Below are 21691 nucleotides of genomic sequence, written 5' to 3' on the forward strand. Positions count from 1 at the left end.
AAAATGTCTGAAAAACACATTGAGGTCCATATAAATCATCAAAAAAATCAATATAATTTAGCTAATAATTTGTCTAATGTAATTGGAACTATACTCATTTTAGACTTAAAGTTCAAAACTCAGGTCTCTGTTTAGCCAGACACAGAATTATTTAAAGCCCATTCTTCTTCCCCCTTTCTACACTTTAAATTAAATCCTATCAGTTTGCTTTTAATAGCTAGAGAATCAAAATGTTTTATTTATGGAGATCTATTATAAACATTTGTTTAATTATGCTTTGTTGAATTTGTAAATCATAGCCACAGTTCCTGTGGCCTTCTTAAGAATTTGGGGGGGTTGTTTGGTTCCTGCAACTCTAGAGCAAAGGTCAGCATTGATAAGTACAATCCTTTTTTAAAGTTCCATGCAAGGTGAGAAGAGGGTCCTATAAGTATTATGCAAGTTACCAATCAAGCAAAGCAGAGAGGCCCGAGATCCCTAGGAGACACGGGCCTGCGGCATGGTCGTAACTGTTCTGTCAGCTTAGCTATCTGTAATTACCAGAAATTCTCATAGGCTTCAAAGCCCCTCTCATTCATTTGTCCCTCTTTGAATACAAACTAATGAGGAGAAAGCAACTCTTTCAAACCTTGCGAAGGTAAAAGGATTCTGAGAGGTGAATTCATAAGGCAAAGGTGCTGTGAAGCACTGTGAGGTTTCCACAGTTTCTTCTCATTCAGTAAGAGGCAGTCACAGAAATACGTCTGAAACCTCAAAGGTTGCACAGAGACGTGGCTAGGAAAGTTTACATTGCATTTCAAAATTATGTGTATGAACTTGAGATACAGGTATGTGGGACAAGACAAAGAGGGCTTCATGTTACTTATGGCTGAATTGTTAATACTTATGGGACAGACCAGTGCTTTAAATAAAAATATTCAGTATTCTTTTTAAATAATGGATAATACTTCTATTTTGCTATAACTATTTGAATCTTTTTTGAAATTTGAAAAAAATGTGTAAAGCACTTATGAATTCAAAATTACTTATGTTAATGGATCTGTAACTATTTTTTTTAAAGTTGGATGTGCTGTGCAATGGTGAAATTATGGGGAAGGATCATACTATGGAATTCATCTACATGACAAGATGGCGACTAAGAGGCGAAAACGTAAATTGCTTTTATATTTACCTCTGTGTATATTTAGTGATATACCATTATGTTAATCAAATATAACAGTATTACTTAGAAATTAAAAAAACAAACTGGCTTGGGAAAGAGAAGAAACTGGTTTCTCTTATTGTTTCTCCCTGCTACTCCATGATAACTGGTCCCAAGTACAAGACCAAGGTCTGTGTTAAATGTGGTTTTGTATATTTAAGGTGAGTTTAAAACCCCATCTAAATATGTTCAGAACTCTACTAACCTCAAGACAGAAGATGGCACTTACGTTTTTTTTGAGCACCAAAAAAAAAATGGGAACTTTTAAGTATATGGAGTGGAGGTGGGGAGACTAAGTTCTCCTGTGATTAGTACATTTAATGGTTGATAAGATATTATTCTTTGGTTGTGGTAGAGGGGGCAGTTAGGGTAGGGTAGAATCTAGATAATCTTTTTTTCAGGTACCTCTTTACACTGAAAATATAAAATCGGACTGAAGGGTAAGTGAGTTTGCAGTGGTTTCTGATGCCAGAATTAGATTATTGTGCCTTAGGCTCTAGACAATATGGGAGAAATGATTAAAATGAAAAAACCTAAGAAAATACAAAAACCGCAAAAGGAGAATTTTGTATTTCAAACTGTATCTTTGATTAGAGTTAATTAGAAGATTCAAGCATATCTTATCTGAGTTATATGTAACATTAGTATTAGGGAAATTTGAGGGGCTAGGGATTATAAGGCTGATATATAGCAGTAAGGAGTATAGTAGTAATACTACCAGAAATTCTCTTCATAATCTGATTACGTGAATAAACATTAATTAAGACTGACTAGAAAGTTGGACTAGATGACCTCCAAGGTTCTTTCAGACATTTAGATTCTGTGGTGTTTGTGGTACAATATGTCATACTTTTAAACTCTATGTAATTTTAATCTCTCTAAGCTATATTTTATTACATGTTCTCATGAAAATGTAAATTAATTTTTAAAAACCCACAAAATTAAGAAACGTAACCTCACACAAGGATAGATAGAGTGGTTCAAAAACATATTCAGTGTAAACATCTATGAAACTGCTATAAAACAAACCTCAAAAAATCATTTTTTGTGTGTGCTATTCAATGGGTAGGATATTTGGCTATTTTTCAGAAGAAATGTCTTGATATGATATAATGATAAATGAGGCACCTAACTTCTTAGTCAGAATTTTTTTTTTCTACTTGAGTCCCACTTGGGTAAAGCCTTCCTGGGGAAGCTGAATTCTCATGACCAGGAAGAAAAAATCATGCTCTAGTACTGGTTACCAACTAGTTGTATGCCCTTGAAGAACTCATTAAACCTCTTTAGGGCTCATTTGAAAAAAAAAATCTAATTGTCTTTGTATTTGCTAAATTACTGCTTGCCTTTCTTGGACAATTTATAGTTTTCTAATTGGTTATACATACATCACCCTCATTTGATCCTTCCAACCAAAATGTTTCAGGCACCAGGTGCAGATTACAGAGACAGTCAGTTCTCTCTTACCCTGCACTGTTGGGGCCTAGATATTAGATTTTACACATAATACTAATATCTTACTGATATAATTTTAGCTTTCTTGGACAGTTCATTGGGCATTTCAGTATGTTAATGCTTGAAATTATCGTTATGAGTAGGTTTGTCTTAAGGTTGAAGAGATGTAAAGAGTCATCCACTGCAAGAACTCTACTAGCACGTCCTTCACAAGATCCCTTCCCAAAGGTCACCCACACTACCAGTTACTTTAATGTCAAAGCATGAAAGAGCTAGTTCATAGAAATTGTTATTAATAGGCTATCAGTTAAATCAGTCTTGACTACAATTATGTTTCTGATTACACATTTCTGAATAGTTTAAGTTCCTTGGTGGTTTAAGGCATAATTTAACAAAAGTTGGTTTAAAAAATGGCTCAGTACCTTATGATTTTTTTTTTATTTCATTCAGGTGAAAACTAAACCAATAAATAGGAAAATTACCTATTTTATATTTAGTGCAACAGTAATGTAGTATATTAGCCTGTTTCATTTTTTCATCATGACAAACCTGTTTTTTGTTTGTTTTCCTCTTCCAAACCTGTTTCTCCCTCAGTCTTCACAATCTCAATAGTTCCAAGATTAGTAGTTCCATTTTTCTTGTTTCTTAGAACAAAATCTCTGAAGTCAGTCCTGGTGAGTTTCTTTTTCTTAAATCCATCCTTAGCAGACTCTTTGGCCTCTACCATCAACGTGCTGTAATCAGAATCCAGTTATGTCTTCACACCTCCACTTCTCCCTCTCTGGTCAGGCCGCCGTCACCGTTCTCCAGAATTTCTGTGCAAGTCTCCTACTGGGCTCTGCTTCCACTCTTGCCGCCACCCTCCCCCTCCCATCCTCGCCCAGCACAGAGGCCGGAGTGATCCTCTTAAGACAAGTTAGAATGTCGCTTCTCTGCTCTGAACTCTCCAGTAACATATCATTTAGATAAAAGCCCAAGTCCTTCCAGGGACCTCTAGATACAGACCCCACACAGTTCTCCCCAGACGCCTCTCTCGTTTTACCCTTGACTCTCCCTCTGGCTCGCTGCGCTCTGGCCTCACTGGCCTCTGTGTTTCCTCTGACGTGCCAGGCTTGCTCTTACCTCCCCAAGTATCCACCTAACTTGCTCCCTTTACCCCCTTCACTCAAAGAATTTGCTTCTATATCACCTTCTCAGTGAGGCCTCTGACTCCCTCTCCCAATGCCTGTTTTCATGCCCTGTTCATATAGTTTTCCATAGTATTTCATACCATCTGACATACTGTGCCTCTTATTTATGTTTATTGTTTGTCCCCCAACTAAAATGTGCCCTGAGGGATTATTATTTGTTCACTGCTGAGTTTCCAGCACCTAGAGCGGTGCCTAATACAGATGCTCAATAAATATTTGTTTGAAGGGTAAATTGAATGAAAATTGTCTTTTATAAGGTAATAGTTATGCAAACTGTATCCTAAAGACTGTTCCATTTATTTGAATCTCAGTTTGTTTTCTGTAAAACAAATTTTAAATTTTTGCTTGTTTCAATTAATTATGAATTATTATAATATTAATTGGTGAATTCTGACAGTTGGAGTGAATGGGCAAATCAGCAATAAAACAATCATTTTTTGATTAAGCCACTACTAGCATGTTTGTTGCAATCACATCCCTTCCCATCTCTACCCTCCGTTGCCAGCAAGATGCCAGGATGTCTGAAAGCTCACATCCCTCCACCTCTGGGCACTGTTAACTGAGTCAGCTTATCTCCTAAACTAGTGACCTCCTTGTGATTCTTCCACTTGCCTCTAGTACTTTTTTTATATTAAACATTTTAATCCACTGGGGATTTGTTTATGTACACACACATACCTACAGTAACACTAAGACTCTAACTTATTCTAAGATTTTTTGCCAGAAATACAGTTTATTGAATAATCCATACTTTACCTCATTGTTTTGAGATGTTACTATTATCTATGCATATGTATCTGTACATATATGTACACACATAGATGTGTATATATATGTGTTCCTGGACATTCTATTTTGTTCTTCTGAGCAGGTCTTATCCCTACACCAGCATTACATTTTATATAGCTTTTAAAATCTGATCCCGTAACACTCATATCTGAAACCCTTCGATTGTCCCTTTTCTTTGGGATAAGTTTGAATAAAGTGCAAACTAACTTATAAGGCAAATAGCTGGGCCTTCTAGATTGCTTTATGATGTGTATTAGTATCCATTAGGGCAACTTATTATTATTCTTTTTAAAATTGTGTTGGCTAGTTTTACCTGTTTATTTTTCCAGATGAGCTTGAGAATGAGATTGTGATTGTCGTTGGATTCAATTGCTAAGTTGATTTGGCTGGAACTGGCATCTTAGCAGTTTTTTATTCTATTCAGTGCTGTGGGGTGTCTCCTCATATGTTCTACACTCTTCTTCTGTGCCTCTGAGTAAAGTCTATGGTTTTCTTCCCTGTTCATGTTGGATGCCACCTCTGCCGCTCTGGGTCTTTTGCCTCTGGCAAGGCTGCTCCATATTTAGATCACCTCTTTACCTTGTCCTATTTCTAGACTTCTAGGAAGAATCTCAGGGAAATCAGTTTTGTCCCTGTTTATCAAGAGCAGTGACATTATCTTCCTGTACCATACAGCATCTATGCCACTCTTTTCCTTTATTCTGGGGCAGTTCCACTTCAGGCTCAGCCTGTTTTCTGTGGTCTCTGCTCTTTCTGGATCCTTGTCTTCATTGTGATGCATTTTTGAAAGATTTTTATCTTTAGGAATCAAATAATCTGGTCAAACTTAGCTAATTTAGAAATTTTTCAGTTCTTACAATATTGCCACCTCAAGACTGTTATACTCAAGATTGGCATTCATCTTTTGCTTATTAATAGGAGAAAATATACCTTTTTTTTTTTTTTTTGTGAGGAGATCAACCCTGTGCTAACATCTGCCAATCCTCCTCTTTTTTTGCTGAGGAAGACTGGCCCTGGGGTAACATCCGTGCCCATCTTCCTCCACTTTATATGGGACGCCGCCACAGCATGGCTTGCCAAGCGGTGCGTTGGTGCACGCCCGGGATCCCAACCGGCCAACCCCGGGCCGCCGCAGCGGAGCGCGCGCACTTAACTGCTTGTGCCACGGGGCCAGCCCCTGTACCTTTGTTTTTAAACCAGTGCTTCTCAAACTTTAATTCTAATACAAATCACCTGGGGATCTTGGTAAACTACAGATTGTGACTCATTAGATCTGGGTTGGAGCCCAAGATTCTGCATTTCTAACAAGCTCTCAGGGGATGCCAATGCATCTGACCTTTGGACCATCCTTTGAGTAACAGGGTTTTAGGAGACGTGATCCATGACCACTGGCTTGCCCTGTGGCTTCCACATCTATAAATTGAGGGTGCAGAATTACAGGATTAGATGTCAGTTTGGAAGAGACTTAGTTATCTCGACTAACCACCAAACTAGTACATGAATGCTGTGTATAATATCCACGCAGTGTTCATCACATTTTTTGAAACATAAATGGAATCATATGTATTGTTCTGCAACTTCTTTTTCTCATTTGATAATATGTCTTGTGGAGAATGAGTAGACTTTGAAATAATTCTTTGTAACAAGTTGATAGTATTCCATTTGTGTGACTGTAACATAATCTGATTAACATACTCCTTTGGTGGACATTCAGATTTTTTTCAACTTTATTGACGTTACATCAGTGCTATATTCTAGTACATATATCTTTTTGCACATGTGCAAGCATATTCATTGGCTAGATTCCAGATGTGGATTTACCACAGAGTATGCATGTTTTATATTTTGGTAGATGCTGACAAATTGTCCTCTAAAAAGGTTTTAGAAATTTATAATCACACCGATAATGTATGAGAGTGCCCATTTTCTGACATCCTCACCAACACTGCGTATTATCAGTTTTGTATTTCTTCTGTGAAGTTTCTTTTCATATCCATGGCCTTGGTTTTTTTTTTAGTTGTGATGTTTGTCTTTTTTTATTGACTTCTAGGAGCTCTTATGGATTCTGGGTATTAATCTTTTGTTATATATGTTACAGCTATTTCCTCCCAGTTGTCCTGCTTCCTAGTTTTACATCAGTTTTTTGATCCTTAAAATTTGGGTAACAATACCTATCTTGAAAATTTTTAGTAAGAATTAATGAAATATTATGTAAGATTACTTAGCAGAGTGTCTGACATAATAAATGTTAGTTATTTTATTAATAGCTCGTGTATGTTAGCTTTTATTATTATTATAATTCTCTCCTCCTACGCTAAGTCTCATCCCTGAGAGTTTACTGTTAATCTCTTTCTGTGCAGCCTCAGCTTCTGTCACGAACTCATGTTCTTCCTGCTCACCTTTTCTTGGGTAGGCTGAGTACCCACTCTCAGTACCGCCCCTCGTTCCCAGATGGTCCTGGTTGGTTTTATCTCTTCCAGCAGCCCCTGCCAGTCCATACCTAAAGTTACTGCACCACATTTGTCTTGTTTTGTTTTTTTTTGCATTATCAAGCAATTTTAGGAAAAGCAAACATCTATCTTGACTGATAACAAAGAGATTAATAGGAAAGAAAAATATAATCACGTAGTGAAATTTCCTCTTTCCACCTTAACCCTTTACTCTTGTTGAATGCTACTGGGGACTTGCATAGTTAGGCAAAGTCTCACAGGCCAACGCTTGGAACCTCTTGAGAGAGAAGGGGAAGGGTGCAAGGATAGCAGTGCTGGGCTTGTCTTACTGCACGTTGATGAGCCCTGTACAGAAATTCAGAGGCTAACTTGTAGGGAAAAAATTGCGAGTCTTTTGGGGAAGTGGAGAATTTCTAAAATTTTATTTAAAAGGCTATCAATATGTTTGTTTCAATCATTGCTTACTTAAATATTGTTTCGAAGCATATCTTTTAGAAAGCTGCTCTGGGGTGTTAGATTTATCCTGGTTAATTTACACCTCACATACTTTTTATGTATTTTTTTCCATTTTGAAGAGGCATGCAATGTTGAATTCTTAAATGCAAAGTTCTAAAGTATATATTTTGTGTTTTATAATCCCATTGCAATTAAAATAATTTTATGGTTAATAAGTATTTAGCATAGTATTGAAAGATCAAGATTTGGAAGTGATTTTTTTTTTCAATATGAATGGTTACACTGTTAAAAGTTAGTGAGTTTACAAATGAATATACTCAGTAGTTTTAAAATATATTCATTCATTGATTTACTCATAAGCATTTTTTGAGTGGCTGCTATGTACCAGTTCTGGGTCTTAGCTATTAAGACTGAAAATATGAATAAGATATAGACTCAGGGAGCTCACAATCTAATGCTATTTAAGCAGATACAGAGACTAAGAATCTAATCTGAGCAATATAAAGAACCTAATCTAAAACAGAAAATGGATCCCTTACAGGTTGAGACAGATTGCACGCCCCTCTCAGAGCTCGGAGATCCTTAAAAGTATTACTTTTGGGGGTAGTTGAAGAGGAGATCTAGGAGAGATTAATCACAGGAAGGGATGGAAGAAAGAGGGTGCCCCTCATGGATTGAAGAGGTGAGCGGTTTCCCAGGAATTAGTATTTGAAGAGGAGATGGAAAGGATAGGCCACTATTTTAGTAAATATTTGCAGAATATTAACAAACTCATATACTAAAATTATTTCAAGCTAAATTTTCAGTCACTAAGTTATTAAAATCTTTTTTTTCCCCAAAAACAACTACCATATTTTGGAAAGTGTTTACTTAAAATGAATCATGTTGACTCGTATTTGACGTTAAAATATTTTAAATAATCAGTTTTAAATATGTATCCAGTTGTGGATGCCTCTTATCTGATGAGTTCATCTCCTCCGCAGTTTCGGTGTCTGAACTGCTCAGCTTCGCAAGTCTGCTCTCAGGATGGCCCTTTGTATCAGGTAAGAGGCACTCACGACTGTACATATGACCTTGATGATACCCACTCCGATGGTGATTGCTTTCATCCCAAACTCAGGTTCCTAAGACACGTAACTTTGCCAAACTAATATTTATTTGAGTTACAAAACTTCATCTTTTCTTGTCCCCAAAGTTTCCCACTATTTTAGTTCTCTTGAATTATCTATTTAATTTTACTGAACTAAAAATGAAATTATTAATGTTCAGGCCATTATTTATGAGTTAGGAATTGTTAATTACCAGGTTCTGCCCTTGAGAAATTTCTGCTCCATACTTAAGACTTCTTTGTGTAAGTGTTTTTTTTTAATTAATCATTCACCCACAAGTGAAAGGTAAAATGCCAGACTAGATGAAGCTAACTAATAGCAACAGCTCAATGTAATTGTGAGCTTGCTTACTAGGCCCTGCCCTACATACTTTACTGGGGTTGCCTCTCTTAATACAGAAATGATACTGAACTAACTTAATAATGCACTGAGAAAACATGAACATGGATCTGAGGAAAGTTTATCTAATAAAAATACATTGTAAAAACTTGGAAAACAAGAAGAGATTAACTATAGTATAGTAAGGATTACTGTTGAGGACAGAGATGATCTATGATCAACCTTAATCCGTATATTAAACATAGCATTTCTTAAAAATATGCGTTGGTCTCTTATCCCAGAAATTAGTCTTCATCCTTATTTCCTTGGAGCCAAGAAAAGAAAGTTGTAATCATAAAACCAATAACTAGCAAACTTACTCTGATGTTGCAGTTTTAGGGTTGGGATGAACACACAAATGAGTGTGTGCTGAGTGTTAAAAGAACCACTTCAAATCACTAATCAAAAATGTTAAATTAGCAGTTATCCAGAATTTCCCTCAGTCTTATTGTCGGTGCTGTGATATGGACATCCCACGCCCATCATTAAAATGCGTGCTTTTTAATACACACTGGTTAAATCCTGGTTTTTTAGCAATGGAGTAAGCAAATTTAACAACTATGAAAGCCAAGAGAAAATAATTTAGGGGAAAAAAGTCATCTTTTTCTTTATATTATGCAGTTAAGGGTGAGGAGTGAGTAAATAATTTAACTGAGCTGGTGAGATTTGTATGTATCTGAAGTGTTTGGATGTTTCAGCTGCTTTTAGCCTCACAGCTGGTTTGGGGATGATGAATTGTAGTCATGCTCTTGCCTTTAGCTGTAACTCATACATACATGGCTTTTTGCTTTTACTCTTGGCGCTGATGTCTACTTATTTCCTTAGAAATGAAGATGTTCTTAAACTCTGATCTAAAGAATTAGAGAACAACTGGAATAAGACCAAATTTTCAAAAATCCACACAAATTTTCTTTTCTTTCTTAAACACTTCATTATAGAGTTTAGTCCCATTAGAAAGTTGAACTTGTAATGAATAAGATGCACCTTTAGCCAAAAATCAGCTAGAAAATTTCAAGGAAAAAATTATCACTTTTTTATTACAAGAAAATACTATGTGTACAGCTTTATATTATTAAATTTTTAAATTTTAAACTTTAAAATTCCCTGAAATGGACAATTTCCTAGGAAAATACCAGTGGAACAAAATTTACCCAAGAAGAAACAAAACTTAAATCACTAAGTCATGAAAGACAAAAAAAATCACTCAAGAATTACTTCCCTTTTTCAAAGGATACCTAAATAGTTCTATGGTCACATTCTCTCAAATTTTCAAGGAATAGATCATTGCTATTCTGAATTGTTTTAATTCTTTGAAAAAGATGGAATTCTTCCAAATTCATATAAAGGTAACATAATCATGATAGCAAAAACTGACAGAGAACCCGCAATTAGAAAACTAGTATTAAATCTCACTTTGAATATAAATACAAAGATGATAAATAATATACTAAAAGAATAATAAACCAAGACCAAATAGTGTTTTTATCAGAAATGAAAGAATGGCTTAATACTATGGGGAGGGAAATTATATATATATATGTTATATATTAGAAACATTTTATACACACACACACTAAGTCAAATAAAAATCATCAGTAGATGCTGAAAGGGCGTTTGATAAAATTCAACATAAACTCCTAATTTTTTCTTATTTTGAAAATTTTCAAAACAAAAAAAATTTGAAAGAATGATACAAAGGAAGGTTTTTTACTTTTACTTAAATTTACCAATTAACATTTTGCTGCATTTTCTGTCCCCTCTTTCCCTCTCTTCCTCTTCTCCTCTCCTTATCTTATTAATCTCTGTGTAAATGTATCTATTGTTTCTTTGTGGAACTATTTGAAAGTAAATTGCAAGAGTCAGGACAATTGACCACTAAGTACATCATATATATTTCCTAAGATCAAAGACCTTCTCATATATAACCAAAACACCACTTCACACACAAGAAGTTTAAAGAGTATATTAAATATTATGAAGATATCAGTTCTCTCTGTAGTTAAATTATGAAGTTTAACATAGTTGCAAATACACTTTTACCATATTCTTACTCAACTATACCAAGTCAGTCACTCTAAAGTTCATCAGGAAATATAAAACCGTGCTTCTGGTCAGTCACATTTTTAAATGAGTAATCGGGGCCACGAGCACTGCCACATATGGAAATGTATTTTAAAGCTGAAGTAACTAAAATAGGGTTCTAACTTAAACATAGACATATGAATAAAAAGAATAGCTCAGAAACAGACTCTAGTATGTGTGAATCTATAAAGACAGTATTTCAAATTAGTGGAGGGAAGAAAGATTCATTTAACATGTATCTGTTGAGCACTTAGCTATGTACTGGGCACTCTTTCAGGCCCTGGGGACATGGAGGTAAAAATGAACAAAATTCTTTTCCCTCATGGAGCTTAAACTCTAATGATGGCGACAGGAGAAATATAAACAAGTAAAATTTTTAGTGTTAGAAGAAAAATTAAAGTAGATAAATAGAGTATTTTAGATAAGATAGCTAGCCAAGGAAAGGCCTCTTTGAGGTGGTGATTTTTGATTAAAAAGAAGTAGGAGAAATAGCCTGTGTATATCTGGAGTAGGGCAGTCCAGGCCAAGGGGACACAGTGCAAAGATCCCAGGAAGGGTCGTGTCTGGTTGTTTGAGAGTTGCCGGAGCAGAGACAGTAGTTAGCAGGGGTAGCTGGTGAACTCGGAGTATAGACGTTGGGGGTGGTTGTGACCTAGTAGGTTTGTTTTCAGTGAACTGTACTGAGACTACTGGTGGTAGTGTTGAGGGGATTCAGTCCATACCTCACATTATATGAGTTTCTCACAATGGTAAATATAAAAATGATACCATCAAAGATCAAGAAGAAAATATAGTTGAATAATCTCAAAGTGGGGGTGGCCTTTCTCATTTTACATGTTAAAAGGAAAAAAAAAACCCGAGTTGATCATTAATATTGAAAAGTACATGGCAAAAATACTGTAATTAAGGAAATATTTGCAATATATGACAGAACAGTTTAATGTGCTTAATGCATAAAGAATTCATACAAATCTGTAAGACCAAGTTCAGCTTTCCATAGAAAAATGAACAAAAGACATGATTAGGCAAGTCACAAAAGAAGGAAACAAAACTGGCTAATAAGCACACAAAAATGATTAACCTCTTTAGAAGTCAAGAAATGAAAGAAGAAATAAAATACTATTTTATGCTTATTAAACTGCTATATTAAGAGGGAGGAAATGATAGTACTCATTATTGATGAGGCTATTGAAGAATGAGCATTTATATTTCTTTTGGAGTGAAAACAGAACAGCTTTCTTAAAGTCCCATGTGACAGTACTTATCAAAAAGTCTTTTGAAATGTGTATGCTGTTTGAACCAGCAGTTCCCCTTCTATGAACCAACACTGGTTGGGGGTGGATAGCGTGGGGAGTGGAGAATAGATCATTGGGTGAAGATTAATTTATAATAGCAAAAAAAAAAAAAAAGACACTAAAATGTACTGCAAAAGGAGATTTATTAATAACTTCTAGTTCATTTCTTAAAGGCATTATATGCAGCCTTTAAAAATGATCATGCAGGGCTGGCCCCATGGCTTAGCGGTTAAGTGTGCGCACTCCGCTGCTGGCGGCCCAGGTTCAGATCCCAGGCGCGCACCGACGCACCGCTTCTCCGGCCATGCTGAGGCCGTGTCCCACATACAGCAACTAGAAGGATGTGCAGCTATGACATACAACTATCTACTGGGGCTTTGGGGGGAAAAATAAAAAAAAAAAAAAGATGATGTAGGACCATATTAAATAGTATGGAAATAAATTTATGAAATTTTTAAATGGACAAAATTATTTACCAAGCAATATGTGTAGCATGATTCCACTTTTGAAAAAAAAACACATTCAGAGACAAAAAGGCTAGAAGGATATACAGTAAAATGATTATGGTGGTTAACTTTGGATGGTGGGATTTAAGTGATTTTTCTTTTTTCCTTGTGCTTTTCTGTATTTTCCAAATCTACAGTAGAACTAACTTTTTAAGAAAAACTGTACATCAGTCAGTCAGTTTTACCATTTTCAAAAGTTATCACATTTGAAATATATACTTTAGAAATATCTTTTCTTTATTTTAGTACATGATGAGGCTGAGGACTAGGAGCTCTACAAAATGTGGGTCCGTTCAGCACAATCACTCAACACTAAGAGGAGTGGTAGGCCATATTGCGTTATAGTAAGTGCAGTGCCATGTTATTTCAGAAAGCAGGCTGAAACACAAATAGAACTTAAAGTTATCTTAACAACTTCCAGTATTGTAACACATTTCAATAAAATTATTAAACTTCATATGTTGTCATAGAACAAACACAAATGATTACTTGGAGGGGAAAACAAAACCATTTTCAGCCAAAAACTGAGAAAATCGTGACTAGTGACAACCAAGTCATTTTACTTCCCTCACTACCTTCGTCCTAGTAGAAGTAGTGATGGATTCTTCTATATACTTAACTATGAATGGATTCTAGAACGAGTAACTTAATTATTTGCAGAAAGTGTGCAGATTTAACAGTCGGGAATGAAAAGCAATGCTAGACAGATTGTTGTAATGAAGAGCAAGCTGTGGGCTGGGGTTAGGTAGACAGGGAATTAGTGAAATCAGGTAGGGTGTCTAGTAGCAGTCTCGAAATCTGGCCAAGCTTCAGAAAACCTGGGGAGTTTTGTAAAAATGCAGATTTTTGTGCCCCATTCCCAGATACTCTGATTCAGAGGGAACAGAATAAAGTCTAAAATAAAAACAAGTAAACAAAATTTTAACCACCATAGATTTAGACCATGGAAACCCTGAGAGGCTGTCTGAGACTTTTAATCCAGCCCTTAGAAAACTGGTAGTGGCATCACCTACTTCTTCAACTGCAAGAGCAAGACCTGGGGATTTGCGTTCCTACCCTCCAGTCGCTTCCTCAGCTTAAGGAAGAGAGACTCCTTCAGTCTGTAAGGAGTCTCCTCAGTATGTAATATGTAACATAGCTGTGATGAGTAAGGAAACGGTCGTTTTCAGTCTATCCCCCTTGTCTATAGGAAAGAATACACAGTTCTCTGTACTAGATTTTTGCATTCACCTACACTAAGATGAAGGGGAAACAGTCAGTGGCCACCTCAGCCCTTTCTTGGTTTCATGAAAGTAGCTCCTCGAAATTTCATTTTAAAAAGGGGAATCTGCAGCTTTAAGAAAAGGAAAACCATTAGTTCTCCAGACCCTCTCTGACTTTGTGATGTTTGGGTTCTATATAATATGATACAATAGAAGGTAAAAACAGACGCAGAAGTAGCAGTGTGGCATGTGCCTTTTATCCACAGAAGCTGTTTCCTCTCCAGTACTCTTTGTTGATGTATGATACCTTTTCTGCATAGAGCAACATGAAGGACAGTCTGAACCGTTCAATTATATAATAGTCAAATCAAATATTTAATAGTATCAACTAACTATTGAAAGGAGGCAGTAACCTACATGTTTCATATAACAATTGGCTGCTTGCTTTTCAACCTTTTTTTTTTTTTTTTTTTTTTTTTTTGCTGTGGAAGATTCACCCTGAGCTAACATCCATTGCCGGTCTTCCTCTATTTTGCACGTGGGTCACTGCCACAGCATGGCTGACAAGTGCTGTAGGTCTGCACCCAGGATCCGAACCCGCAAACCTGGGCCACCAAAGCAACGCACGCCAAACTTAACCACTATGCTACTATGGGGCCGGCCCCCTTGCTTTTCAACATTTTTTAAGTGGCCATTAAAATAAATTTTAGATGCTACAAAGAAGAAAAGTGTCAAACTTACTAAAAAATGTGGTTTGTGAAAACTACTCCAGTTTCATAGATTTGTAGCAGGAGGTCTGTTTGTTAATTTGTGACTCACTGGGCCCTCACAAACAGCAGCTCTCGTGGAATCCAGCCTGCAGACCTGTCTTCTTCAGCCCCACAAGGTTAATGATTGAATGCCTTCAAGCATTCAGTCCTCCACAGGCCCTAAGTATTACATTAGTACTCTTCACATATGCAACCAGTACGACATGCTTAGGCCTTTGAACTTGACCTTTGTTGCATAGAATGGAAAACTTGACTGATTCTAGAAGAATAATGGCAATTTAAAAATATAGGGTTTTAATGATAATTACAATCTTAATTGTCATAATCACTAGTACCAGGAAATATTGTAAGTTATAATCCCAGATTCTTAAAATCTTTTATATATGTTATCTATATTGTTTTCTATAAACGCAGTCTTATTCATCATCTGTTTTTATTTTATAGTCATACCCCATGGTATTGCAGTATCGACCAAGAATTGATTTCGGTTAGACCAAGGGCCCTAGATCCCACTGAGATGAATCCTGCACTATTTGTTTACTGATCGACAGATTGCACAGTGAACGGTGTGTGGACTAAAGGGACACAACCAGATTTTCAGCATGCAAATAAGGCCATTGTCTGTCTCTAAAGTGTCAGTTGCATTTATGTTGTTTCTATTAAGAGCAAACCAAGTGCCATTCTGCTACTGAACCATCTGCATAAGGTGTTTGTGCTGCTCACAGTGTACAATACAAGTCGCAGTTGAAATCAGTTAGCTGTGCAGCCACACGATTCAGCCTTCAGAATATTTTGCTTGCCTGTTCCAAGATTGTTCTGATGTTTAATTACACTAGTAATATGGCTCAATCTTTGTGGTGTTGCAGTTTTCACATACTATTTTATTAATTCTTGTTTAAATAGAGTACTGTACAAGAAACTAATAATTATTATATCTTGAAATTATTTTGTATGGGAAATGTACTTAGAAAAGTGGTTTTTGAGCCACTGTCCTGTTCTCGGTAAGCTTTTTGTGTGCAAAATAGTTCACTCCTGAGTGTGCAAGTCCTTTTGGGAAGAATTCCGATTATTCTTTAACATTAGAGCACATTTTAATCATAGACATTTTAAGTCATCTGTCTGTGTAGTCTACCAATTGCACAAGGAAGGCATGTTAGCCCTCCAGATTGAAACTATGTGACTTCGTAGAGAACTGAAGTTAGATTCACAACCATTCGAAATGTTGGCAGCTCATCACATTTACTTCTAACGAAATTAATGTGTAAGTAAGGTTAATCTTCTTTCATGATGCCTTATGACAGTGGGTGCTGCTTCATGAAATGTCATTGTATAGCCCATTTTATGTATGCATCGTTTTATTGTTGCTCTCATTTAGTGAGTACCTGGTTTCTCTTTTTAAGTTGGCCTTAGGTGTATGGCGTTGTGGCATGCAGAGGGTTATGATGATTTTAAATATTAGGATTTTTAGAGCAGATAACATTAGCTATTTTATGGATTTCAAAAGTCGCAAAGCAATTGTAGATTAAAACTGTTACCTATCACATTTCCAAACCATATATGCATAAAATAGAATAAATGCAGTGTAGTAGATAAATGTGATAACCAAAATTAATGGTTTGAGGATATTTCATTTTAGATCCTGTAGTAATCAGGGGGAAGTGGGATTATTCTTTTATACATAAATTCATTAAGGTCCGAGCCATGATGATGTACTTGATTTTGCAGTTTTGTTAAGTCTTCCATTCATTTTGAGATTAGTCTGTAAGTCAAAGAAAGTCTTATTACCTTAAATTATATGAAGAACTTTGTTCTAAACCTTTTAAAATTTATGGTTGTTTTCAAAAAACTTCTTTGAAAATTTTTATTAATTGCTTCAAAATGTTAACCTCTGAAACTTAGGAAAAAATCTTGAAAGTTAGGAAAAATATTTGTTTTAGAAATCTGACATGAGCACAATCTGTGTGTTACACACATAGTTTTTATACTGTATACATGTAGATGTGCTACATTTTCCAGTAAAATGTATCACAAATTAATGCCTTCTGAATCTCAAAATGCTTCTTAGAAATAAAACATTGTACAACTCTAAGAAACACATACAAAATACAGCTAAATCTTGATGCATTTCATAATATAAAAGGCTGAAACTTCGTAATTATCTTTTCCATCTATCTTTGTTTCAAGTAAAAAAGTCTATATTAAAGTTTTCTGTTGTTTTGTCCTGACTTTTGTGAAAAAGGTTATGGCAATACTTTCTTATTTCATTTTGTTAGATTGTGTTTGTGCTTGGAAGGGCTCACAAGCAGAATTTAAAAGGCAGTTTTTTGTTAATTCTTTAAATGGTTGGAACAGACGATTACACTCAACCAAAAACTGAATTTACTCTCTAGCTACAGAAATTATTTTGCTATGCTGTGAAATCCAATTCCCTAGCATCCCTAAGAAACTTAAAAATTTATTATAAATTTGTCACATCGAGGTCAGTGATTAAAATAATAGTGTTTTACATATGAAAGTTAATTTTAGCTAACTTAACTCAGAGTGAATTGAGAGTGCATTTTAAAAACCACAGATGAGACCTGGATGTTTTTGGGTCCCCAGCCAAAACTTACAGCCTTAACGAGTTTTATATACAAGATCTCTTTAAATTTGGCCTATTGCCTCATCATACGTAATTTCACTATTTTCCAAGGAAATATATAGGAAGCAGTTATGAAATTGAGAATAGTTTTATATAAAATTCCTTTATTAATGTTAATGTATTAACATTTTTATTGAAATGCGATGGAATATGTGCCAAAATGTGAAAACCTTACATAAAGAAGGGCATCAGTTGTCATTTGGGGGAAGGTACACATTTTATGATGGTCCTGAGTAATACGGTATTACTATAAGAACCACAGACTTCTTCAACCGACCTCTTTTGGTATATTCAACTATGATTTTCTAAGTATGGGACTACTTTCATGTCGAGTAATACACTAAATCCCTAAGTTTATTATTATTATTCCCTAAGTCAGGTTGTAGAATTTGTAAGAAACCAGGTAGAGAAAAAATAGGCAACTTTTGTGGTTAGCTTTATAAACTTAGGGTGCTAATAAAACAAATAACCTATAGGAATGATCCTCTGAATCTGCAAAATTAGAGAATAAATAAAACTAAATTAACTTTTTCTTTAGTCTGTTGTTTCTTAAGCAGTTAAGAAACTTTACTTCCGTAAAAGATTTTGTAGTCTGTTTTCTCCGCCTTAGATATCATAGGTGTAAATGGATCGAGGAACTTGGGATCTATAGAAGGCCTGTGGTTTATAGACATCCCTTTAACTGAAGTCATCACATCAGTCACTAGAAAAGTCAGAATATGGCCTTTTCTCTAGATTAGCAAAAAACTTCTAAGAAGTATAAAAAAATAAACCGAAAGGCTCATTGATGAGGCAATAATCAGGTCATTCATTCTGGGGTTCAGGTACCTTGGGTAATATCTTTTAACTACTTTTAGAAAAGTATATTCTTTCTTTATTCATTGAAAATCTGTCCCATACTAATATGCAACATTTTATAAATGTAATGAATTTGCTTAACTGTCACACAAATGTAATCTAAATTTAAATGATTCTTTAAGGGGAAAAAAGTGTGTTATATAATATTGTGAACTGTTTAGCTTTATTGAAATATTTAAGAGAAAGTGCCTCATTGCTAAAGTGCATTTCTGTTTTAGATTTATTGCATAAATTTTGAGTTATCTGTACCTGTCTCTTATGAATGGTTTCGTATCTAAATAGGCACTCATAAGAGTAATCTCTTTTTGAAAGATTTTCATAAGAAAATAGATATCACCAAAGATATTTTACTGTTAATTAATAACCATGTTGGAGAGACAGTTTTAACAGTTGGGAAGTTGGAAATTTTTAGATTGCAATTTAATTTTGTATAGTTAGGCAATAACCTTGATTAATAGCAAAATTATCACCAAAGAAAGGCTTTAAACTGAATTTTCATGGTGAAATCAGTCAAATGCAGGTTTTTCTTGCAATAATCAGAGCACAATTCCTTTCAAATATGTTCCTTGTTTTTCAGCACCATCTGACAGATTTTAGGAAAAATCCTCAAAGGTGAGAAACAGATAAACACAACAAATAGCCTCCCTCTGGATGAAAAGTGAGAGAAATACATATTTTGAAAAGAAAATTGAAATTGAGATTTTAAATTCTAATTTGAGAAGCTTTTTATTCCATGGAGGCAGTATAAACTAAAATTATGCTTATTTAATTCCTGAGTTCTTTGTAATATGGGAAATTTTATTAAAGACAGACTGTGGTAAAAGTGCTGACATGCTTACTTGTATAGAAAATAGTACATTCTATTGGACTTACTGTAAGTGCTTTTTCTGTAATTAAAAGCAAAATTTTCATGAAGCCTGTTTTTTTTTCCTTGTAAAGTAACTCTTTGTCTTGTTTCTCAATGATTACTTTATTGTTATTAGAATTTAGCCATATGGCCAAATTTGGCAAAATGGGTTCCAGATCAAGAGCATATACATCAAGTTTTAAGCACTCTCCTCACACCATTCTCTTTGGGAGCTCCTGCGGTGGGCACCTTAAAGGTAAAGCTCACATTATGAAGTCTTTATGATAGACCACTAGGTAAACCTCCTTGGATAGGATTAAACTCTGTGATATACTCTGGTTTATCATAAGGAATTTTCCAGCAGGCTAAATTTTATACCAGTAAGATGTTAGTTGGTTGTAGGAATTACAAAAATGAGTGAGTTTGCCATAACTTTAATTTTCTGGATTAGAAACACAAAAACGTGAAATGCTATTATTTAGGATCTATATCCCTACAATATGGAACATAATGTGTCTCAGATCTAGTTTATGAAAAATTGAAAAATATACTAGAGACTCAGAAACGCTTTCAAAGCACAAAATAACCAACTATTTCTGGATTTACTTGATAGGCTTCATTCAGTAGTATTTTGATGGAAAAACATCAGATTGAAAATTCATTAAAATGTACTTAATATACATTACAGGGTTTTCATAGTTTTCTTTTTCTTAAAGCAATGGTATTTCCCCAATAATTTAAAGTGATACTCTTCTCAGTGGAATGTAGTTTTCACAAATAGTGTGTTTACTTGCCATCCTTACTATATTTTCAAATAGAATTAAAATGCTTGAGCACTTCCTTTTCAGAAAGGTATGAAATTAAACTTAAAAATAATTATTTTAAATGCTCATTAAAATGTGTCTGTGTACTCATTATGCCCCTTTTTCTAGGATTCAAAACTGAGACATTGTTCAGAAATGCTTTTTAATTTTAATTATCTTTAAATCTAGAATCAAGTGAAACAGATACATGTTAAATACCAGATCTCATTTTCTTCCATCTTTCAGAGCTTCATGGAATAAGCAACTAATCTAGTACAAATGAATATTAAATATTTCTGGGCAATGTAGAGGTAGTAAACAGATTATTTAGCCGTAGACCTCCCATCAGTCCATGGGCACAGGAGTTCTACACATGAAAAATGTAATGGGATCAGCCTAACATTGTTTGGGGTCAGTTTTCTTTTGCTGTAGTTTTTAGAATGGGGATGGGGGCCTAAGTGTCCTTATGAAGCTGTGGTCCATGACAAGAGCTTGTGGGGGGAGCACCAGTGTTCTGCTGCGTTCCTGCATCTGGCAACACAACAGCAAGCATCCGTTTTCAATAGAGTAGCCCTCACATTAAATAAAACCATCATAGAATATATTGTACAGTTATGTTGCTAATTTTCCTTTGAAATATAAAATATTTTAAGCTTTTTTTGTCAAAAGTGGTAACATCTTAATACAAATAAAAACCTTTTTGTGGTTGTAAGATTTAGCTTATAAATCATTCAAATTGAAGTGAAAGAATTACCAGGTCATTGTTAATGACTTAGTCTATTAAGAATATATGTATTTTTGTAAAGGAAAAGCACTTGTAGATATTTAATCAGTACAAGATATATGTCTGTTTTGCAGAAATAAAATGCTGCTTAGAGATTCTCTTTAAATATTTTTTATTTTTGTGCTCAGATGTATTTTCTGTTGATCTATGGAATGTTCTGTACAAAGCTGTATGGTTGTACTGTTGGGCTAGATACTTTGGTTTTTTAAAATCTAGACTTAGCCAAGTATATTTGACCATGTTAAAAATAGTATCTTTGTTATTAAAAATTTGATTGCATAATTTATTGTCTTCTGTGATCCTTAATATTAATAGTTATAGATTGCAACCTCCATTAAAAAGTCTCCATTAAGTACGGCTGTAACAGATTTTATTGAAGTTTGTTGAGTGTTTGAGATCATAAACATTTTCTAAAGATTCTTGAGCTGTGTAGTTAAGATGGCAGACTGCCCCTCAAATAATACCCCTAAATAACACATACATATACTTTAGAACAATTTCTTATTTTGTTAATCAAATCCAAATAATCTTGAAATTAATTGGGTGTCAAAGAAAGGTCCAAGTGAATTGAAAGAAAGATTGCTTCCTTCAGCCAGTTAGATAACAGCTTTGTGTTGCTAATACTTTTCATGGACACTTGCCTCAGGAATTCTAGTTAAGCTAAAGTATGACCTTCAAGTCAGGGAGGCTGCAATGATTCCTGTCTCTACCCCATTGTTACTTTGATGGCTGAAGTTTTGTCTTATGTTAGTGATACCGTGAAGGTGGCTAGAAACTGCAGGCACTCAGTGAGATATGGAAAGCAGCATTTCTGAGCAAGATTTGACTCCCTCCATCTTTCAGCTTCATCCTCTTCAAAGCTGCTGCAGAATGGGAAA

At 35.0% G+C, this 21691-nt stretch overlaps 1 protein-coding gene across 3 annotated transcripts in view; it reads left to right on the forward strand.

The window, feature by feature from the left end:
- Nucleotides 1-21097, forward strand: part of PCGF5 (polycomb group ring finger 5) — a 124526-nt gene extending 103429 nt beyond the window's left edge. For 2 of the 3 annotated variants that reach the window (XM_087432265.1, XM_004427820.3), the window contains exons 8-10: nucleotides 1061-1150; nucleotides 8522-8581; nucleotides 15325-21097. In XM_087432265.1, the coding sequence (XP_087288391.1) occupies nucleotides 1061-1150; nucleotides 8522-8581; nucleotides 15325-15372 (198 nt within the window). In that variant the 3' untranslated portion in view covers nucleotides 15373-21097. The remainder of the gene's footprint in view (nucleotides 1-1060; nucleotides 1151-8521; nucleotides 8582-15324) is intronic. The other variant, XM_014785532.2, reaches the window with a different exon arrangement.
- Nucleotides 21098-21691: the final 594 nt, after the last annotated feature.

The sequence above is a fragment of the Ceratotherium simum genome, chromosome 6, assembly GCF_057802395.1.
Source record: "Ceratotherium simum simum isolate JZ-2026a chromosome 6, ASM5780239v1, whole genome shotgun sequence".
Classification (NCBI taxonomy): Eukaryota; Metazoa; Chordata; class Mammalia; order Perissodactyla; family Rhinocerotidae; genus Ceratotherium; species Ceratotherium simum.